The sequence below is a fragment of the Hemicordylus capensis genome, chromosome 6 (genome assembly GCF_027244095.1).
Source record: "Hemicordylus capensis ecotype Gifberg chromosome 6, rHemCap1.1.pri, whole genome shotgun sequence".
Classification (NCBI taxonomy): domain Eukaryota; kingdom Metazoa; phylum Chordata; class Lepidosauria; order Squamata; family Cordylidae; genus Hemicordylus; species Hemicordylus capensis.
The window spans coordinates 14,518,348-14,539,948 of record NC_069662.1 but is presented as its reverse complement, the minus strand read 5'-3'; the positions used below and the strand labels follow the sequence as shown (position 1 = coordinate 14,539,948).

The window sequence follows — 21,601 nt, the reverse complement described above, 5'->3', positions numbered from 1 at the left end:
GGTGTGTGTGTGTTCACATATTGGCCAGATTAACCGCAAAGTCTGTGCAATATTTCAGAGAGTACTTCGCTCATGATTTGTGTTCCCCCCTTCATATTGGGACCGGTTTATATCCAGGGCAAATTTTTCCCCTCTTTTTGCGTCGGAGTATCCATGATGCCTCGAACGTGCTGTAAAGCCTCGTGGTAAACCTGTAGTAAAGCCTGCTGTCTGAAAAGCCTCCTGGTGATAGGCCCAGTTGCTTTCTCCCCCTTTGGAGAGATAACAGGCTGGGGGCTGACACTGTCAGGTGTATATTGGAGAACTTCCCAAATGCCTCTGACTTATGGAGGAAACATCCTAATGTAGATTCACCTTAAGCATCGTGTCTTCAGGATGTTAGGTCCATAAGAGATCTGGCCTGGACCACCCTGCTATTATCAGACCACCACACTTTTTATCAACTGTGGTCATGCTCTCTAAAGGCATCCAGTGCTCTCCTCCCATTTTTGAAGCCGCAACTCACCAATTCATCCACCAACATCAGGCAGCACAGAGGACCAGGGCATTAAAGAATTGATCTAGAGCATGGGTTCTCAACCTTGGGTCCCCAGATGTTGTTGGACTTCAACTCCCATAATCACCAACCAAAGGCCATTGGGGCTGGGGATTATGGGAGCTGAAGTGCAGTAACATCTGGGGACCCAAGGTTGAGTATCCCTGATCTAGAGCCCCTGATTGCCTCCCTTCCTCCAGCCCCATTCCATTCCTTCTCCCTCCTTTAACTCAGCGGCCCTCCATCTCCTTTCAGAGCCGCAGAGAGAAATGAGGGGCACATCTATCCACTTCTTGGGCTCACCACAACCCATTCCCCCTCCATACCTCACGGAGCACAGTCTACTAATGACTACTCTTCTTGATGGCTATAGGCTACCTCCAGGGTTCAGAGGCAGGATACCTCCGAGTACCACTTGCAGTTGAGCAACGGCACGAGGGAGAGCCTTCCGGTTCAGCGCCTGCTGGTGGACTTCCCAGAGGCATCTGGTGGGCCACTGCAGAGGTGTACCTAGGCAGTTTTGGAGCCTGGACCGAAAGGCCTCTGAGGGCCCCCTCCCCCACTGCAAGTTAAGCACCATCCCCTACACACAGAGAGAGGGGTGGAGGGGTGGAACCACCATAATGCAAACGGGTTCAAAGAATGTGGGCCATTGTGCTCAGGGGCCATGCCTCACCCCCCAGCCACGCCCCCCCTGTCTGATGTCAGATGCTGATGTCTGACATCAGATGCAGGGGGTGTGGTTAGGGGCCCTGTGGGTGGTGGCTTGAATCAGGGCTGTTGCTGGCTTTCCTACGCTACTGCACGCACACATGCTCTCTCTCTCTCTCTCTCTCTCTCTCTGACACACGCAGTATTTTTTAACATGTGGGTTTCTGAGGACACAAACAGCAACTGAACGCACAAGAATGTAAGAATATAGAACAGGTGCATTTATGCAAATATGCATTAGCAGAAACATTTCAACACGCAACTCAGCGTATTCCCACCCCTCATATTTCTTTCCCCACTGTCCCCCTCTGTCTCCGGTGTAGCGTGGGTCAGCGGCACAGCATAGTGACCACATCACTTTGGACAGACTAAGGAGGATTTGGGGGCCCCTAAGGGGTGTGGAGGCCCTGGACTTCAGCCTGGAAGTCCAGGGGTAAGAGTACCTCTGGGCCACTGGGATACAGGATGCTGGATTAGACAGGCTTGGGCCTGATCCAGCAGGGCTCTTCTTATGTTTTCATCATGACATCCCCGGGATTCTTCATTCTCAGCTCCTCCCAGACCCTCTTTTTGTTTTTGGCTGTCACTCAGAAATGGTTTGGTGCTCTTGAATGTGAGGTGGTGCCGTTGAGTTTTTTTTGAGGTGTTCTGGGTGAGTGGGAGGGAGGAGGATCTCACATTCCTGGCTTAGCACGGGTGACTAGTGCAGAGGCGGGCGCAGGGCAGGGCCAAGCCTTGTAAAAGGAGAAAGATTTCAGAGCGAGGCTGTCTAAGAGGCACAGACGGGCACCACGTCTCGCCAGCTGGCGACCCTCTTTATTCACAGGAATTCTCCAGAAACTGTGTTGAGACTTGTGCTGGCTGAGCTGGGGCTGTGAAAGAAAGCAGAGAAGAGAACGGGCAAATGAGAGGAAGGAAAGAGGACAGAAGGTTCCCGTGAAGAAGGCTAGCAGAGCAGGAAAGAAGCACCAGGACTCTTAGGAGTGGGCCGGTGGTGGGTGGGGACCAGCAAGAGATCAGTTATTGCAGGTTAACTTAGGAAATACGCCACCCCCGGCAAACCTAGTTGTTTATAAGCAGCGAAGGAAAGGAAGTCGACGGAAGAGCACAGGACAGAGGAAAAGGCTCGGTGCTGGAGGGAGGAACGGTTCAGAGAAAGATCAATTAAAGAAAGAAAAAAGAAAAAAAAATCGCAAGAAGTTGAGTGAGACTATAGGGAAGAGAAACTAGAAACAGAAATAGCCTCGAGCAGCACCAGCAGACGAGGTGACCGAGGCGTAAGTGAGCACAGGGAGAGGAAATAACGGCAAGCAAAGAAGGGAAGGAGCAGAGAAGAGAAGCACGTGCATGTAAAGGGGTTGAAAGAGGGCTTGGCGTGTCACCCTGCTGCCCTGCCTTCTTTACCCTCCATGGCAGCCCCAACGGGAGTGGAAGATTTTGCGGAGGACCTGCGTTGTTCCATCTGCCTGGAGCTCTTTTCGGATCCCGTCATCCTGGAATGTGGGCACAACTACTGCCAGGCCTGCATCGCCCGTTACTGGGCAGAGATTCCTGCCAATGGCGGGGAGGACGTGCCGCATCCCACCTGCCCAGAGTGCCGCCGTGAGATCCCAGACGGCAAGTTCACGGTCAACCGGGTGCTGGGGCAGCTGGCCCAGAAGGCTAAGGAGTCTCTCTCGGCTCACACCAGTGACGAGGATACCAAATCTGATGAGAATGATGAAGAGATGCAGGGGGACCAGCTCTTCTGCTCCGACGATGGCTGCCTGGTGAGGGCATTGCAGCCAGAGCACTGGGGGCACCGGTGCCTCCCTCTGGATGAGGCTGTGGAGCACTACAAGGTCAGTCGGGGGCACTGTCTGTGATACAGTGGCTAGCTCAACCCAGCAGGGTCACTGTCCACAGTTAGCGCTAACTGCAGTGGCCTGGAGTGGCACTAGGGGGCATCATTCTACCTTGTAACTCTCATGCTTTTTAGGGCCTCTCAGTCTTCTATGTCAGTGTTCTTCATTGCAAGGCCTGGGAGCATCAACCTTCCTTGGAAACATTTGGTGAAAAGCGGTGTATAAAAATACTAGTAGTAGACCCTAAGTGCAGCTCCCTGACTATTAGGCCTGTGCTAAACTTCAGCCGAATACTGCCCCCTAGGCATTATGTGAAGGTGACCGTTCCCTGTGCTGCATTTTGCTCAGTGCTGCCTTTTACCCAGAGCTGGTGGGGCTCTTTAAAGAGCAATGGAGTCCTGTTGAGCCCCAAAGTCATCCTGGAAGGTGTTCACAGAGCTCTGGGAAATGTAGTCCTTCCCAGTGCTTTCTCCATAGAGCTCCATAGGGAAAGCCTTGGGAAGGACTACACTTGCCTGCACTCCATGCGCAACTCCCAAGATGGCACTGGAGCTCAACGGGCTTCACTTTCTCTTAAAGGCCACGCCCATACTGAGAAAAGTGCAGCAAGCACCGAGTGGAGGCCAGGGCAGTGGGGAACGGCTCTCGCACTGAACTTTTTTTTTCTTTTTTGGCCAAAGTGGCCCCCACTTGAAAAAGAGTGAAGATCACTGGTCTATGCAAAATGAGAATTCTATGCCGAAGGAGGATCAAAGTAAGTTGTGCAAGTCAGCAAGATGCCTACAAATGTTACTTCACCCGCCTGCACATGTGGAAATAATTGCACACACTAAGAGGAAAAGTGTGGGACATTTTTGATCATGCAAGTGGTGTGATGGCAGCAGGAGATAGCTAGCTAGGCCAGGGGTGTGTCAGATATTGCTGGGCTGTCACAATGGAGTCAAAATTATCTCTGTCGGGCACGTATCTTGGATCTGATCTATGTATTATGAATAATAATGTGGTTCAGCCCTTTTGGGACTGTATCACTTCACACTGAATAGGAGTCTGAATATTTAAATTCACTCAACTTAAAAACAAAAACAAAAACCCTACCCTGCATGTGGTAAACTAGCACATCAGGAAGAGAGCTGGCTTTTCCTCCCTGATGATCCTTATGCATTTACATATTTATTGAACACATTTCTATACTGCCCCAAACTTGCATCTCTGGGCAGTTTACAATTAAAATCATTTAAACGTTAAAATCAATAAAATAATTAAAATCATTTAAACATTAAAATAGTTAACATTTAAATCATTTAAAACCCAACATTAGAAGTATTTAAACTAACAAATCTAATTAAAAGTGTGTGTGTGTGTGTATATATATATATATATATATATAGAGAGAGAGAGAGAGAGAGAGAGAGAGAGAGAGACTGTGTGCCGTCGAGTCAATTGGTGGAAAACAGGAGGGGTTTACCATTGCCTCCTCCCACGCAGTATGAGATGATGCCTTTCAGCATTTTCCTATATCGCTGCTGCCCGATATAGTACCAGCGGGGATTCAAACCGGCAACCTTCTGCTTGTTAGTCCAACATTTCCCCACTGTGCCACTTAAGGTGTGTGATACCACCCGCCCCACCCCCCCGCCCAGGTGGTTGAGAAAGAACCAATTCACCACCTTCAATCTGGAATAGTGAAATCCCAGCAGGCTGTACCACATGATTAACTTGCACATGTAGCTTATTTATTCTGTGATTTTCATGGACCTCAGAATTACTCACTTAACTCCTGACTTTTACTCACCTTAAAATGTCTTGTTTCATGAGACTTGGTTTCTGACTGTGACACAATGCCAGATATGCAACCTTGTCTGGGTGTCCCACACTGTCATCCCAGATATCGCCAAATAGGTGCTGTGCACTGGCAGTGCATGTCTAAATGTCTCCCCTGACTGCCACGCCCCAGAGCGGGCTGCATTTCAAAGATCAGTGTGTCATCCTGGCATGGAATTTACCTGTCATCTCCCCATGAGTGTCTTATTGAAATTAGGTGAGTCATAGCTGTCTACTGGACAGCTGTTCCAGTTTTGCATGCATTAAAATATATTTTAACCTACCTTTGTGAGATCATAAGCTTGGGGGTATTGCTGGACCCGGCTCTGCTTTCAAAAGCTCAGGTGGAGGTGGTGGCCAGGGGTGCCTTTGCACAGCATTGGCTAATGCACCAGCTGCGTCCCTTTCTCGAGAAGGCGGATCGGGCCACAATTTACCCACACTTTAGTCATGTCACCCCTGGATGACCGTGTCGCGCACCCTGCATGGGACCGCCCTTGAAGAATATCTGGAAACTGCAGCTAGTGCAAAATGCAGCAGCCAGGATTTTATCTGGAGCTCCCCGGTGGGATCATATAATACCCATTTTGAAAGAGCTGCACTACCTGCCAATTTGTTTCCAGGTCCAATTCAAGGTGCTGGGTTTAACCTTTAAAGCTCTTAACAGTTTGGGCCCTGCATACCTGCGGGACCACCTGCTCTCAAAGGTTGCTGCCCGCTTGATGAGGCCATCTGGCGGGGCTCTGCTCCAGGTGCTGACAATGGGGGAGGCTTGACTGTCATACACGAGGGACAGGGCCTTCTCAGTTGTTGCCCCCAGACTCTGGAATGCTCTCCCAGTGGCCACCTGCTCCTCAGTCTCCATCACAGTTTTTAGAAAGCATGTGAAATCTTGACTTTTTGTTCAGGCTTTTATATGATTGTTCCTATTGCTGCTGCTCTGTATCTTTTATGGTTATATTGTGCATTTTAATGAAAGGTGGTATAGAAATTTAGCAGTAAGATAAATTTTAAAAAATGACTTATGCTTTAAAAAAATACAGTTTAAAAGCACAAACACAATATTAAACAAAATAAAAGTAAACATAGGTGTAAAGGTTGAGGGTGGTGTCTTTTAAGTGTTTAAGTGCAATTAAACCAACACTAGTTACTCTGTACATTCTGATGCAGGGCTGCACTCAAGAAATTATGGCTTATAGTGGAAGTGAGCAATCTGATCCCTTATAAATGTATGGGAGGAGGGAGGAACTGGATCACTTCTTTTGGTTATCATCCAACTTATCCTGGAAGCATTTTGTTCCTAATTGCCAAGTAGAAAGTCGTGCCTTTATAGATACTATGACCAGGGCTCAGGAAATCCACTAGTCTACTTGTCTGTGACAAGTGGAAAATGATGTCTGACGAGCAAAAAATATCCTGACGGGTAATGTACCAACATAGCTTGACAAGTAATTTATTTATTTTTTTGCCTGTCTGGTCCAATATTTCTTGACCCCTGACATATGGATATTCACATTTGAGAACCCCTGTGCGAATAAATAAATCTTTCCACTTGCTCTTATACTGTGCGGTGTCTGTATTTCCCCTCAGGAGATCTTATCAGCTGCTCAAACATCCCTGGAATCCAAAGCTCAAGCAGCAAAATCACTGCAAGATCAGAGTGCCCAGAAAGTTCCAGAAATCACAGTGAGTCTGATCCTCCTTCCTGTCTTTGTCCTCCACAGGTTTTACCCCGGGGCTTGTAATGAGCATCTTAGCGACCTCACTAAGTGTCAAACTTGAACAATCAAGAATCTCAATTAGTTTTAAGTGGTTTTATTTCTTCTAAAGCATGCAAATAACTCGCATGTAAGGAGGAAGGAGATTGCAGGCAGCTGATGGTTCAAATGGAGATGAAATCACAGGAGATACATTATTGCAGATGGAGAGTGTTGACTCTTGGCCTGTTAGGTGAAAGGATGGTGATTTTACTAGGGGAACTGAGACCTTCCCAGTGAGTACCAGAGATAAGGCTTCATAGTGATACGTGCTGGACAGGGGCGTAGCTATAATTGAACGAAAGGGTTAAAAGAACATGGGGCCCCCAGCTCCTGAGGGCCCTCCAGCTCCATCCATCCCTATTTTCTTCATTGTCTCCCTCACTCTGGGGGGCCGCCCGAGAGAGGGATGAACACGGGCCCCCTCTCCCCTAGCTACGCCCCTGGTGCTGGAGGTTGAAGTAAATAAGCAGGCAGGGTTGCTTACCTGGGATTGGTTGAATGAGAGAAGGCTCTGTCAATCAATCCTTGGCACCTTGATCCTGACTTTGATTCTGATCAGGCTTGACTAGGTGATTTCTGTTCACACACAGATATACTCGATCAACCTGTGACTCGTTCTAAGGAAATCTTCTACACAAACTGCTATAAAAGGCTAGCTCCACAATGGCGGCACAATGGTACCACCTAATGGCACATCAGGGAACTGACTTGACTAGCAAGCCAGAGGTTGCCAGTTCAAATCCCCTCTGGTATTTTCCCCAGACTATGGGAAACACCTATATTGGGCTGCAGCGATATAGGAAGATGCTGAAAGGCATCATCTCATACTGCACGGGAGGAGGCAATGGTCAACCCCTCCTGTATCCTACCAAAGACAACCACGGGGCTCTGTGGGAGCCAGGAGTCGACACCGACTTGACAGCACACTTTACCACAATGGAATGATTTTTTTAGTATGTGTGCATTCTAAACCCCTGATGCCCTTGTGGCAACACAAGGCTTCCTCTAGCTTCTTGATTAACTTTCTCACCTTGCCTGCAGTCCAAGGTGACCTATTCTGCCATTTTACGAACATGGCCCATGTTCCTCTACTCATGGAAGAGAATGGAGAGAAGTCCTGAGACTTCCTTCCGACTAACGGTGCTGCTGGGTCAGAGATGGGGCATCCACGCCCTCCTCTTGCGTCTTTCTTTCCGTCCCCTTCCCAGGCCCAGCGGCTCAGACTGGAGCAGCATCTCTCGGCCCAGTTCATCGAGCTCCACCAGTGGCTCCAGGAGAAGGAGGCAGCCATGAGGAGGGAGATCCGGCGTGAGGAAGAGCTGCTCCTCAGTGAACTGGAGAGGAACCAGCGCAACGGGCAAGAGCAGATCCGTGCGGCTGAGGAACAAGTGGCCAAAATCCAAGCCTGGCTTGATCATCAGGACCCTGAAATCTTCCTCAAGGTAAGTGTGTTTCCCGATGAGTCTGTAGGCAGGGGTGAATCTGGAGTGTTGGATTAGGACCAGGGAGACCTGAATTCAAATCCCCATTCAACCATGTGACTCACTGGATGACTCCGGGTCAGTCACATCTCTCAGCCTAACTTATGTCCAGGACTGTCCTTAGAGAGCCCTGGCGGGGTGTTGGGCCCAGGGCAAATCAGCCAATATGGGGCCCCCTTCCACTTAATTCTAATGGGGGCTAAAAGAGCCCAGGGCGGTCGCCCTGCTTGCCATGCCCTAAGGACAGCCCTGCCTACCAAACAGGGTTGTTGTGAAGATATGCACGACCTTGTACACCGCTCTGGGCTCTTTGGAGGAAGAATGGGATATATGTGCAAAAATAATTAAAAAGGATAAGATGGCGCTCCCCCGCCATCTTCAAGTGGATGCTCAGCATTTTCTGGCCACACTGTTGAGGTAGTGGCAACTCGCGTAGCTCAGGGGTAGAGAGAGCTGGAGGATTGCTGGTCTTGTGGCAGCAAGCATGAATTGTCCCCTTTGCTAAGCAGGGTCCACCCCAATTCGCATTTGAATGGGAGACTACATGCATGAGCACTGGAAGATATTCCCCTTAGCGGATGGGGCTGCTCTTGGAAGATCATCTGCCTGCTTGCATGCAGAAGGTTCCAAGTTCCCTCCTTGGCATCTCCAATGTAGGGCTGAGAGACACTCCTGCCTGGAGAAGCCTTGGAGAAGCCATTGCCAGTCTATGCAGACAATGCTAGATGGACCAGTGATCTGATTCGGTGTAAGGCAGCTTATCTGCTCTGCATGCAGAAAGTCCCCGGTTCAGTCCCTGGCATCTTACGGTAGGGTTAGGAGAGACTCCTGCCTGAAATCTTGGAGAGCTACTGCCAGTCAGTGTTGACAGTACTCAGCTGGGTGGACCAATGGTCTGACTCAGTAAACAGCAGCTTCCTATGTTCCAGTAGTAGGCTGTCAAGTCAGGGGTGTTCCTGGTGTGCTTGAGCAGGGCAAAGAAGGGGAAATGAACCAGTGTGCCCCAGTGGGGTGAGCGAGGGCTGTGGCAGGGATGCCCATGATGCAATGTCCGTGGTGAGGGGAGGCTAGTTCTTGCTGCCCCCTCGTACCTGAGCCAAAGGTGACTGCCTCACCCTGTCTCATGAAAAGGCTGCCCCTGTCTGTAAGGGTTCCCTGGAGTCTCTAGTGATAGTCTCCATTTCAAAATGGGATTGTGTGGAGGGAGGTCCCCAGTTCTGACCCAACACATTCTATATCCTGTACTGAGGATACATTACATCAGGAGTTCCTGACCTGTGACCCTCCAGATGTTGCTGAACTACAGCTCCCATCATCCCTAGCCACAGTTTAATTGTAGACCAGCAACTTCTGGAGGACCACAGTTTGGGAACCCCTGCATTATATAAATGATGGAAAGGTGTATGGGTTTGTCATCGACTAAGGAAGGACCCATCGGCACAACACTGTTTGAAAGTGTGTCGAACTCTGTGTAAAGTCTGGAAGAACTGCAAACACTTCAGAGAACAGTTTTATACTTCCAAGGTGACCATTATCCACTGGAATACAGGCCATTAAAAAGGATAAAAGAGCACTTGACAGAAATGGATGAAAAATCATTGAACATGGAGAAAGGAAAGCCAAGAGTGTAAATGCACAACAGAAGGAAACCAGCCAAGCACTTTGTCTCCTGAGAAAGTCCTAAAGTTATAGTAGAATGTCATCTAATAATGACTTGCCAGCTATGTGATGCTGCTGCACAAAAGGCCAATGTCATTTCAGACTGCTGTTTTGGATAAAAGGCAATTCTATTAGACCTTGGCTGGGGCATTACAACCTATTTTGGTTGTCTGGTTTTAAGGAGTTTCAATGTAGACCAAGAAAGGAAAGTATTCTTAACAACTAGACTTCCTCTGTTAATTCTTGGTTTCTCTTTTCACAGGGAATCAAAGCCTTCACAGACAAGTGAGTAGACCTCATAGCCTCTGTTTCTCATTCCTTTCCCACACATATACGAGGCATGTTCTCATGGTCAAAATCCGGTTAGAGCGAGGGCTTAGGGTAGGAAAGCCAGGCACAGTGCCTATCAGCAGTCTTGTGAACTCCAAGGTAAGATGAGGGGTGTGTGATCGTATGGGTGGCGGGAGCTGGGTAGGATAGCTTTTTGCCCACCCTTGGCAAAATGCTGGGGACAGAATGTGGGTAGGCTGTGCCTGTCCTATCCATCTCCTGCCTCCCACACGATCACTCTTCCCTCCTCCTACCTTGATCTTGGAGTTCACACGATTGCCAACTAGAAGCACGGATGGGAGAGTGGGGGGAGGGGGGCACGGAACTGCGGGTCCAATGAACCCATGGTTCTGTACCTCCCATCCGACTTCAGACATTCAGGGGAGCAGCCTCTCTGCAGTCAGCGAGACTTCAGAGAGCCGGGGGAGCTGGCTGTGTGGGTTTCCTTTTTGATAGAAGGACAGCTCACACAGCCAATCGGGCTGGATCTGAGGGAGGAGCTTCCTTTCTCAACTCCAGTTCCAGGGCCTGCAGCCTGTGGTTACAAATCCAGATGTACTGCAGGCTGCTGGGAAACTTGAGTTGAGGTGACAAACCTTCATTCAACTCGAGGGTTCAGATTGGAATCCCAATCTTGAATCCTCGGTTTCGTCGCCCTGCCTGACTGCAATTCCCTGCATTTGGATGTAATGTCCATGGAACCGCAGGCCTTTTCAACTGTGGTTCTGAGTTACGTGCAAATGTGGCCATAGACTAAAAGGGGGTAAAAGAGCATTAAAACTGCAGCACTCCCATATTTCACCACTAGATGGGGATAAAGAATGGGTTTTCGCATGCATTTATACATCCTCTATCTCCTGTTAACCTTTATGGTTCCTCCTTTGCAGGTATTGCCCCACGGAGGAAAAGGGCTCCACATTGCCTGTGGTCTCTCGTGGCTTCAGTTTGGGCCAGTTTAAGGGGCCCATTCAGTATTTGGTGTGGAGAGAGATGCTGCCATTTCTGAGACCTTGTAAGTATCAGCATGATGATTATTTTTTTAAACCAATTTATTTTTTTAGTAAAGCTATTTTTATAAATTAAAGGGCACAAATTAAGTTGTCAAAATTGAATCATGTCAACTTAAAAAAAAAAAAGCTCAGGCAGAGATCCTTGCAGATTGCAAAGCCGTGCAACTGCCAGAAAGAGTCAACTCTCAGATTAAGGCAAGAACATTTCATGTGGCCTGACAGAATAGCAGCAGCTTTAATGGTGAGACTATACTGGCATGTTAGCTTGCTGTCAAATGTCAAACTAAGACCAGAACTCTGCATGTTCTGTGATGTTGTTGTTGTTTTACTGTCTCACTGGGAGAATGAGGCTTCCTATTCTAAGGCTTATTTCACCATTGTTTTATCAATGTCAAAGGCAGCATGGTGTAGTGGTTAGGGTGTTAGACCGAGGCCAAGAAGACCCAGGATCAAATCCATCTGCATGGAATTCCAACTGATCCAGGCATCCCTTTTGCAGGAGGACTCTCCTCTCCTCCCACACTGCACTTTAAAAGGCTCATCACAAAGAGTCAGACACATTCAAGTCAGGAGGGAACCCAGCCTGGGAACAGCCCTGCCCTTTGGGTATGTGTCCTCCTGAGCTGTGCACCAGCAGAGGTGGTGCGGAGATTCCTGCCTGGAGTCTCCCTGTCCCCATCAACCCTGGAACGTGACTTCTGCCATAGCAGCTACATACTCTGAGCCACATACTGATATAGCAGTATGTGGCTCATACATATATATATATAGCACCACATATAGCAGCTACATACTCTGAGCAGCTACATACTCGTGAGGTCCCCGCAGCACGCTCTGCTCAGCTGCACGCTGTGGTGGCCTCCAGCTGGGCTGCTCTCCTCTCTGGTTTGCACGGGCTGGCAGTGGCTTTCCAAGGTTTTAGGCAGGACTCTCTCCCTACCTGGAGATGCTGCCAGGGAATGAACTTGGGAGCTTCTGCATGCAAAGCAGATGCTCTACCACTGAGCTTCGGTCCCAGAATGCAGGTGGAGTGGAGTTCCAGAGGTCAGAGGAGTTCCATTTGCTCAGCCAGTCAGCCGCTCAAGACACAGACTCCCTCCCTGCCTCTTTCCTCTCTTCCTGCCTGCTAGGAGGTGTGGGCAATAAAAAGGTGCAGGGCGTACCTTATTTTTTTCTCTAGCAAAATACTATTTCTCTGTGGGTAATACAGGGGTGTGGGTTATACGTGTGTGTGTGTGTGTGTGTGGTATATGCATGGAAATACGGTAGTCTGGATGTCAGACAGTGAAACTAAATGGCCTATTAAGTATAGATACGTATCAGTATGATCTCTCCCTCTCTCTCCCTTCAGTTACTTCTGCTCCCCAGTGTTTGTAAATCAAAACCACCATGTTGGTTTTATCTCTACAGCTCCGGGTCTTATAACCTTGGATCCCAGCACCAACCACCCCAATCTCGTACTCTCCCAGGACCTTGCCAGTGTTTGGCTGGAGGACAACCCTGAGGAGGATGTCCCAGATGGGCCCGAGCGGTTCAGCAAGACGGTGTGTGTGCTGGGTGCCCAAGGCTTTACCTCGGGACGCCATTACTGGGAAACAGTGGTGGGTGATAAAACCAGCTGGGACATCGGCGTGGCAAAGGAATCGGTCAATCGGAAAGAAGCCAAAGTGACAGTCAAGCCCAGCAATGGATTCTGGGCCATCTGGTTGCGGAATGGCAGCGAATACAAGGCCCTCGATTCTCCCTCTAAGCAGTTGTCCCTCCAGGCAAGGCCTCAGAAGGTGGGGGTCTACCTGGATTATGAAGGAGGACAGGTCTCCTTCTACGATGCTGACACCATGGCCCACATTTATACCTTTTCAGATGTTTTCTCCGAGCCTCTCTATCCCATGTTCAGCCCTGGAGTAAACAAGGATGGACTAAATGCTGAACCCCTTCACCTCCTGCCCCCACGGGCATAGGGAGAACCATGCACAGCATTGGTTGAGCTCACCTGGACTTAATTCTGGTTCTGAATGTCTGGGAGTGCCTGGGTTTTGTCACCTGGTTAAAGCCAAGTGGGTGTGGCTGATGATGCCTGTATGGAAGATTACTAGGAAGAGCAAAATAGGCAGATGATAAATAAACAAGACTTTTTATTTCCACACATCCCAGCAAAAGCAACCTGCTATGTACCAAGCTTCTTGGACTCTGGAGCGTGCATGGATTCTGCCTTGGAACCAGGACTTCCTAAACTGGCTTCTGTTTCCCTCCTAGTCTTCCTAACCCATGAATATATAGATACCAAGATTTATTTGAAATACAGTATCTCTTTTTGTAGTTTAAGGGGTTCTTTTCACCAAGAAGCCAGATGATGTAATTGTAGGGGAGAATCTGAGTCAATCCCTTATTTAGCAGAGAAACCCAGTTTGATGAGAACATAACTCACAGAGGAGATTTGGAGACAATTGTTTAAAGTTTAAAACAAGTAAAAGTTAATTTTAAGACTTAGATAGAAAAGCCATCACCCTGTACTAGCTACCACATGGTGGAAGGAAGAGAAAAGTACAGAGAGAACAAAGACGAAGGGATTATCCTAAGAGGATCCGTCTACCAAGTTAGACCAAGAAATAAGAGAGAACAAGGGGCCAGTCTTATACTCCCTACCTAGGCTGCATTTGCACGTAATGTGGAAACGGAGGTTGCCAACCCCGCGGTTAAATTTGCAAGCCGTGAATTGCATTGCAGACGTTTGTCCAACTATGGCCCAGCAACCTCCATTTTCAGGGCAGGGGAACCCCTCCCTCTTCCTGGTCTGCTGGTTCTGTGTCCCAGCAAGCTCCTTAGCACTCACGTCGCCAGGCTGTGGGCAAGGCATCAGTGCATCTCCAGGGTGGCCATCATTGGCCACGATCTCCAAGTGGATGTGCCGAATGTGATCATGCCCTTTTGGAACAGTCCGCCCACCCTCGGCAGGGAAAGAGCATTTAAATCCCTTTAAATACCATGACAACATGCAAGCCCTTCTTCCGACAATGACTGCACCACCACTCTCATAAGAGCCCCACAACAAAACAGTCTTGTAGAAGCACAATTTCTAGCAGGAGGGAGGATGCTGAGGGGCACAATTTTTCTGTAACTCCGGGAAGGGAAAATGATGACTTCCTAGGAGGGGATATGCACATGAGGGAGAGCAAAGGATACTGGATGTGACCAAAGATGCTCTTGAGATTACTCACCCCTGCAAAGCAGTCCACGGAGACCAAACCACACTCCTGCCCCTGTGGAGGTTTGCCACTGGGGGACTAGCACTCTCATGAGAAGGCCGGTGTACTGGGGAGTAGAGATGTGCACAGAACCAGTGCCTGCTGGTCCAAAGGCGGGGGGATAACTTTAAGGGTGGGAGAGGGTGCTCTTACCCCTCCCACCACATTTCCCCAGCTGGCGCTGTGTATTCAAATGGTCCAGTGGGGAGGCAGTGTACCTCCCTGCCACCCCATTGTTTTCTTCAACTGGAACTGACTGGCAGTTCCAGGTGCATGTGCGCATGTTGTAGATGCACATATGTGCAGTGTGTGTGTGCACATATGACATGCACACATGCATCGAGAACTTCCGGTCACTTCTGGTCCAAGGAAGGAACGGGCAGCAGGGAGGTACGCTGCCACCCTGCTGGACCATTTGAATACACAGTGCGGGGGGAGTATACATGTGGCAGGAGGTGTAAACAACATGGCAGGAGGTGTAAGAGCACCCTCCCCTTTGAACCAGCTCGAATGCCGGTCCACGGAACCGTCTCAGTGTTCCTAGAATGGAGTGCCAAACGGTTCCATGCACATCCCTACTGGGGAGGACCTTGGGCTGTAAAAGCCTCAGTTTTCCATCAGACTGCATGCTAATGAGTTGAGCTATCCAAGAAAAGGGGGCCTCACTTGTGTGGGGTCCCCATTCTCTCTGGTTAATGACAGAACATTTGCACAGTGCCCCCCTCCTCTCCAGGCACTCCTTTCATGCACCCAAAGGGAATGTTGAAGCTCCATGTGTCCGGGCTGGCAGACTGGGAAAACACCGTGACCGGGAAGGATCTTTACTGTCATTCAAATTTCCTGGGTTCGGACCAACCTTGTGCCATATGCAGATCTGCTGCCTCAGGGAATTACAGGAGGGGTTGCCCTGGTTTGTAGTGACCCCAAGGGAATGGTGTCACTGTTCTGGGCAAAGACAAAGATGGACATGTTCCAATGGGCAGACAGGCTGGCAGAGGGCATGCTTTGATAGCTTCTTCACAGCAGTCACCAAGACAAGGAGAGTTTTATTTATTTATTTATTTATTAAATTTATACCCCGCCCAAACTTACGTCTCTGGGCGGCTAACAATGAAAACACATATAAAAGATAGAACAATTCAACATATATCAACACATAAAAGTTAAAACAATACAATAATTAAAACCCATAAAATTAAACAGTATTTTTGAATTAAAAACCTGAGAAGGCTTGGGTTAAAAAAAAAAAAAGGGTTTTCAAATGTTTTTTTAAAATAGCCAGAGATGAGGAGGATCGTAACTCAGTCAGTTGTTGCCAGGATACCCATCCCCGCGGCTAGCTTGTATAGAACAACCTGGCCAGGTGGCATCTGCCATCCCCCATTGCCTGACACTCTTGTGAGAGAGTAGTCCGTGGGAGAGGGGGTGTCATCACACATTATCAGGGATTCAGCCCAACAGTGGGGCTGCCTTTTAAACCCAACCTCGGGTATCACCTCCCTGACATCCTGTCTGTTGTGGTCCTAAGTCTCTAATGGGGTTGCCTTGCTTATGTTGCCACCTCAAGTGCATGGGCGTGTGAACATTCACCTTTGTCGCTTCATTTCCAGAGAGGATAGTGCCCATCTTGCCATCCTGACCCCTTTCTCTCCTGATTGCCAGGAGAGGGGAGGAAGGGGGCAGGGTGGGAAGAGGGCATGTCCCTGTGTGACTTTGCTGTTTGACGGGCTGACAAGCTTGGGGAGGGACATGGTGGCTTCTCTGTTGCCGGGCAACTCCTTTGCTGGATTGGAGACGTGGGTGGGGCAAGTTCTCAGACCGGCAGCCAACGAGAAGCACCACGGGCATGGAGCGGGTGTGATCATGGGCAGGTCTGTGCCACTGTCTCTATGATTGTGGTTCCAGGAACAGCATGATTATGGCGGCGTCTGCATTTGGATGAAATGCTGCTGCTGAAAAATCTCAGGTTACAAACGGAAGGTTCAGATTGGAGCTTGGCAAGGCATTCCTCAGGTTGCGTTTGCTGAGAAACCACGGTTTCATATATTCTGACACCACGGAGTTCCAACTAGGGATGTGCACGGAACCGGAGGGCCAGTTAGGTTTGAGTCTGGTTAGGTCGGCCTCGAACCCGGCCGGGCCAGTTCTGCCCAGCACCCCCTTGAACCCTCCCAGTTCGGTTCAATCTGGCGGGAGTTTGCGAACGTCTTTAGGTTTTAAAAATAAATAAATTAAAAAACTGGCCGGAGGGGGGGCATAAGGAAGGCTGGCGGGGGGAGAGGGAACTTCTGCGGACTCTCCTGTCGCCTCCATCAACTTCCAGAAGGGATTAAGGTAATTTTTAATTTTTTTCCAAAAACCCTAAAAACATTTGTGAACCCCCCTAACATTTGAGGGATGTTTGGTCCGAGGTCGGACCAAACAGGGGGTGGTTCAGTTTGACCCTGAACCATTGAACCAAAACATTTCAATGTCGAACCGGCTTGACGTTGAGCCGGTTTGCACATCCCTACTTCCAACCTCTTCCCTGTTTAACTGTGTTTTTGCCTTATGTGCAAATTCAGCCCCAGTGTCCATAATGGTCAATAGGAAGTATAGTGTACATTGGTGGAGCAGAAGCTGCAAGGAGGAACCTCAGGGAAGTATCAATGCCCATAGGAATTGGGCATTGGATCATACTGTGCTCGAGTCCCAGAACCACTGTTTTAATCCTGTTATCACTTGACTTCAGAAAAGCAGTGGGCTTTCCCCACCACCCACTACTGGTAACCAAGGCTTGAACTTGGGTGGGGTGGTGGTGGAGGGAATCGTCACTTGGGAACCCACCATTTCTGAGTTCACACATCACAAAATGTGTGAAGAATTGTGACTCATGATGGGAGTGAGTGCTCTCTGGAACCGATGGTTTCTGCCAGACATACCTGCAGCAGTCCACCCCGTGTCTCCATGGCCCCAAAGGGCTCTAGTGTGGAAGCAGCCATAATCTAGAAACTGATTCTTCCCCTCTCCTTTTTTTGAGTCAATTATTCCAGTGAGGAATGCGTGCTATTGGACTAAATTTGCCTCTAAGTAACAATTTCTAGGATAATAATTGATCAATGTTTGTGTTAGGATTTTGTAAATAAGTGATTAAGGCTTTTGAAGATTAGAAGAACCCATGCATTGATTTATAAGAAATCTTGAAAAAATTACAAGTATATGTTTTTTTAAAAAGTTGTTCACAAAGACCGCATCAATTGCCATGACTCCCAAAGGGAACATTCCCAAAGGGAACAGTAACTCCAGCAGTTGCTAAGATTTTTCTGGAAGGAAGGAAACAGGAAGGGTGCAAAATAAGCCAAGCATTGTGCCCTGTAAACCACTTCTCCTGAAGAGGAGTTTTACAGAAAACATTTTGGGATCTACTTGAAATAAACTGTATTGTACCGTTCCTGTTTCCTTCCTTCCTGCTTGTTGGCGTGGTGGTTTTTCCTGATGCGTGCTTAAGATTTTTCTGGAACAGAAGGTGGCCCACCAGGTCCTCTACGATCAATAAGACAATGACTTTTGTGTTTTGGAAAGCTTCTAAGGGAGCTAGAGAGCCAGATACTCAAGGAAGTCATATCCAAAGGGGCATGATTGCTCCTGGAGAAGGGAGGAGCTGGTCCACTGATGAGGCCTCATGGGGGATGTGGCAATGGAAGAAAGACATTCGTTTGCTCAACCTGGAAGCCTCTCCTCAAATGTTAGACTGGGTTATCTTTTCGGAGGTAAGTGTGGGAGTTCTGTGGGTCAGTCCAGGCAAGAGTTGTCTAAAACGGAGGCACTTCTTTAAAAAGTACTTTGACTCACTATTTGCCCCTTGATCTGATATTTACATTTTATTCAAAGAGTCAGTTGGATGCTGCTTGTTAGATGCTATTGCAGATGTGAGAGTTTCTTGCTCCTCATTAACGCAGTAATTTTTAAACTCTCCAGAATCTGTTACATGCTGCACAGATTGCCTCAAACTGTGTCTGAGAACTGTTAGCAATTCACACACAATTCCATAGGAAAATTGCAATGCACAGCATAGAAAAGGTTGCATGAATGCAACTTGGTTCATGCTATCTGAGCCCAAAGACGATACGACTCATAAAAAACTTCTAATCTGCAATAATATTCAGCTTGAAATCTTTGGGACTGACACTGGAGTGTAATTCAGATCACTGGTTTCAATAGAACAGAGCCCAACAATGCTTAGGTTAATAGTTTGGCATGGACTGCTTCGATTTTGCAACCAGTCTAGTGAATACGCCAACAAATTACTTAACTGGGTTTGAATTTATTTGGTCAGTGCAATAACTCAGTTCAAACTTTGATGGCAGTTTAAAGTCCACCTGTCACCTAGCCCTGCTGCCAACAGCAAGCAATGGTTCTGAAACTCAAAAAGGTTTAGGCAGTTTCATGGAGGATAGTTCTACAATTGGCTATTCATCATGATAATAGAAGGAAACTCTGGGGTGAGATGCAGTCTGCTTCTGAATCCCATATGCTGAGGACGAACAACAGGAGAGCTGCCTGCATTCACAGCTTCCTTGCAAGACGTTTAGCTAGTCTTTCAAAGAGGTCTTGAAAAAGAATGCTGGACTAGATGGAACTTTTGGTCTAATTCAGCTGGGTTGTTCTTTATGATGCATCGCTGGAGATTCTTGCAAGCTAGTCTTGTAAGGGGGTCCGGAAAAAGGATGCTGGACTAGATGGAACTACTGTTCAGGACATGCAGAGCCCAGTTCCTTCTTCTCTGTCATACTGGATAGAAAAGAAACATATAGTTTCCTGCTCCCTGCCCCCCCCCCTCCAATTTGTATCTCTTGCTAGCAAGCAGTTTATCTCCCAAGGAAAACATATCGTGTATTTCTGTCTAGCAATAGGAAATCACAGGGAGGGCTCATAGCCGAGGGGCAATGGATATACTTTGCTTGCATAAAATCCTAGATTCATCCTCAGATGCCTCCAGATAAAAGATCTCTCACAGGAAAGTGGTAACAGGAGACTGGAACGAGAAGAGACCATTGCGGGCCAATGATCTGACTCGGTATAAGGCAGCTTCCTATGTTCAAACGTGACAGTTTATCAATGTCTATAAACCCAGGCATGGTGTTTTTATTTTTTAACTGAAAATTCAGCTGGTACTTGTCGTAAATCACTGCAAGTTGTATAGCCAGGACTCCTGTGTTGTCTTCTTTCTCTCCTGCACCAGAAGCAGATTCAGAGGGCTAGGGCTAGGACTCCTTGCCCCTTCCCCTCTCTGGGAGGTATGTGGGTGTGTTAGAGATAGTTAAAAGAGGGTTCCCTCGATCTGTTTCCAGGAAGGGGTTAAGCTTTAGTAAGGGCTCAACGGGCTCAGATCTGGAATCTTTCCAGTGCTCAGTGTTGGAGCATGCAAAGCGACTGAAGCAAGAATGCCAGCTGAGCATGTGCAAAATGCCTGTTCTTGCCACTAGGTAATCACTGCCTAAGTCAGAGGTGATTGAAGGGATTGCAATGCCTGAAGTGAGGCACCAAATACTGCCTTGCACCCATGCCTCCCTGGTAAGGCAAGTCCCTTTTCAAAACCAATCCTGAGAGCTTTGAAAGTGGCAGAGGGTGTGGGGAGGAGGAATGTTTTCCAGCAGCCTCCTCTTCTCTCATTGTGCTTCTAGGAACGAATGAGGAGAAGAGGTGCTCCTTGAAAAGCTTGCAAGGGTCAGCTCGTTCCCAAAGAGCTTCTCTGAAGGTATTTTGCCACCCTGCTGGTGCTCCAAGAATCTGCCATCTGAGGTGACTGCCTTGCCTTGCCTCATGGAAGGACTGCCATTGCCTAAGGTGCCCCAGCGCAGTCTGTTTTGGCACTTTGGGTATAAAACTGAACAGGGTCATCTGGTAGGTTGCACATTGCAGGCAAATGGGGCTTGCAACAGAGATGTAGGAGGGTGAATGATCCCCCCCCCAGCTTTATGATCCTGTCACTCAAGTGCAGGCTTTTACTTTGATGCCAGAAGTTCAAGGCTGTCTATGTGCTCCCAGTCTCTTAGCTCTGTGCCATAACCCATAATCTGAAGCCAGAAATGGTTTTCAGGTGAGCGTATATGACCAGCACCTCTCTCCTAAGTGCTGCCACCTCTACATTAAGCAATGGGGAGGAAAAAGGGAGAGGGAAACGTGGTTCATCTGTGACTGGTCATCCTTTACCAGCATCCCTGTCTCCACTCTCCTACAGATGAGATCTCCTCTGGCATGGACTACGACCAACCGTTCTTCCCTGGTGAGCGAGTTCATCTTTGTTGGGTTCTCCGGGTTACCTCGATTCCAGCTGCTTCTCTTCATGCTGGTTCTCTCCATGTATGCTGTATCACTTGCTGGGAATACTGTCATCACCACCATAATCCGGTTAAACCCAGTCCTCCACACACCCATGTACTTCTTTTTGACAAACTTGTCTCTGTTGGAAATATGCTACACCACGGCCATTGTTCCCAAAATGCTGGCGTGTCTGGTCTCGGAGAACAAAAAGATCTCTCTCTGGGGCTGTGCCACCCAGATGTATTTCTTCACCCTTTTTGGGATTGCCGAATGCTGCCTCCTTGCTGCGATGGCCTATGACCGCTATGTAGCCATCTGCAACCCATTGCGGTACACTGTTGTCATGAACCGGGTGGTCTGTGCTCAGCTTTCGGTAGCCTCATGGTCTGTGGGTGTGATGGTGGGACTGGGCCAAACCAACTATGTCTTTAGCTTGACCTATTGCGGCCCCAATAGGATTAACCACTTCTTCTGTGACATCCCACCCCTTCTGACCCTTGCTTGTGGCGATACCTCAATGAATGTCATAGCTGTGTACATGGTGGCCGTTCTTTTCATCACAGCTCCTTTCCTTCTTATTCTCACGTCCTACATATACATAATAGCCTCTATTTTGAGGATGCCATCAGCTGAAGGCCGGCATAAGGCCTTCTCCACCTGCTCTTCACACCTCATTGTGGTCTCCTTGTTCTATGGCTCAGGCATTATCACATATCTTAGGCCCAAATCTAGCTACTCAGCAGAGAGCGACAAGCTTTTGTCTCTATTCTATACAGTTGTGACCTCCATGTTGAACCCCATAATCTACAGTTTGAGGAACAAAGAGGTCAAAGTGGCCTTGAAGAGAATGATGGTCTGCAGAGAATGTCTAAAGTGATTCTTGAAGTGATAGTCACTGGTGT

At 48.3% G+C, this 21,601-nt stretch overlaps 2 protein-coding genes across 2 annotated transcripts; both read left to right on the top strand.

The window, feature by feature from the left end:
- Window positions 1-1,971: 1,971 nt before the first annotated feature.
- LOC128330551 (zinc-binding protein A33-like) lies at window positions 1,972-13,451 on the top strand. The gene is made up of 6 exons (XM_053263614.1): window positions 1,972-3,087; window positions 6,502-6,597; window positions 7,880-8,113; window positions 10,074-10,096; window positions 11,029-11,153; window positions 12,562-13,451. Exons 1-6 carry the CDS (start codon window positions 2,656-2,658, stop codon window positions 13,110-13,112), a joined length of 1,461 nt encoding a protein of 486 aa, XP_053119589.1. The 5' UTR covers window positions 1,972-2,655; the 3' UTR covers window positions 13,113-13,451.
- A 7,165-nt stretch (window positions 13,452-20,616) lies between these two features.
- On the top strand, window positions 20,617-21,576 carry LOC128330931 (olfactory receptor 10A4-like). The gene has a single exon (XM_053264298.1). The coding sequence runs from the start codon at window positions 20,617-20,619 to the stop codon at window positions 21,574-21,576; it is 960 nt and encodes a 319-aa protein (XP_053120273.1).
- Window positions 21,577-21,601: the final 25 nt, after the last annotated feature.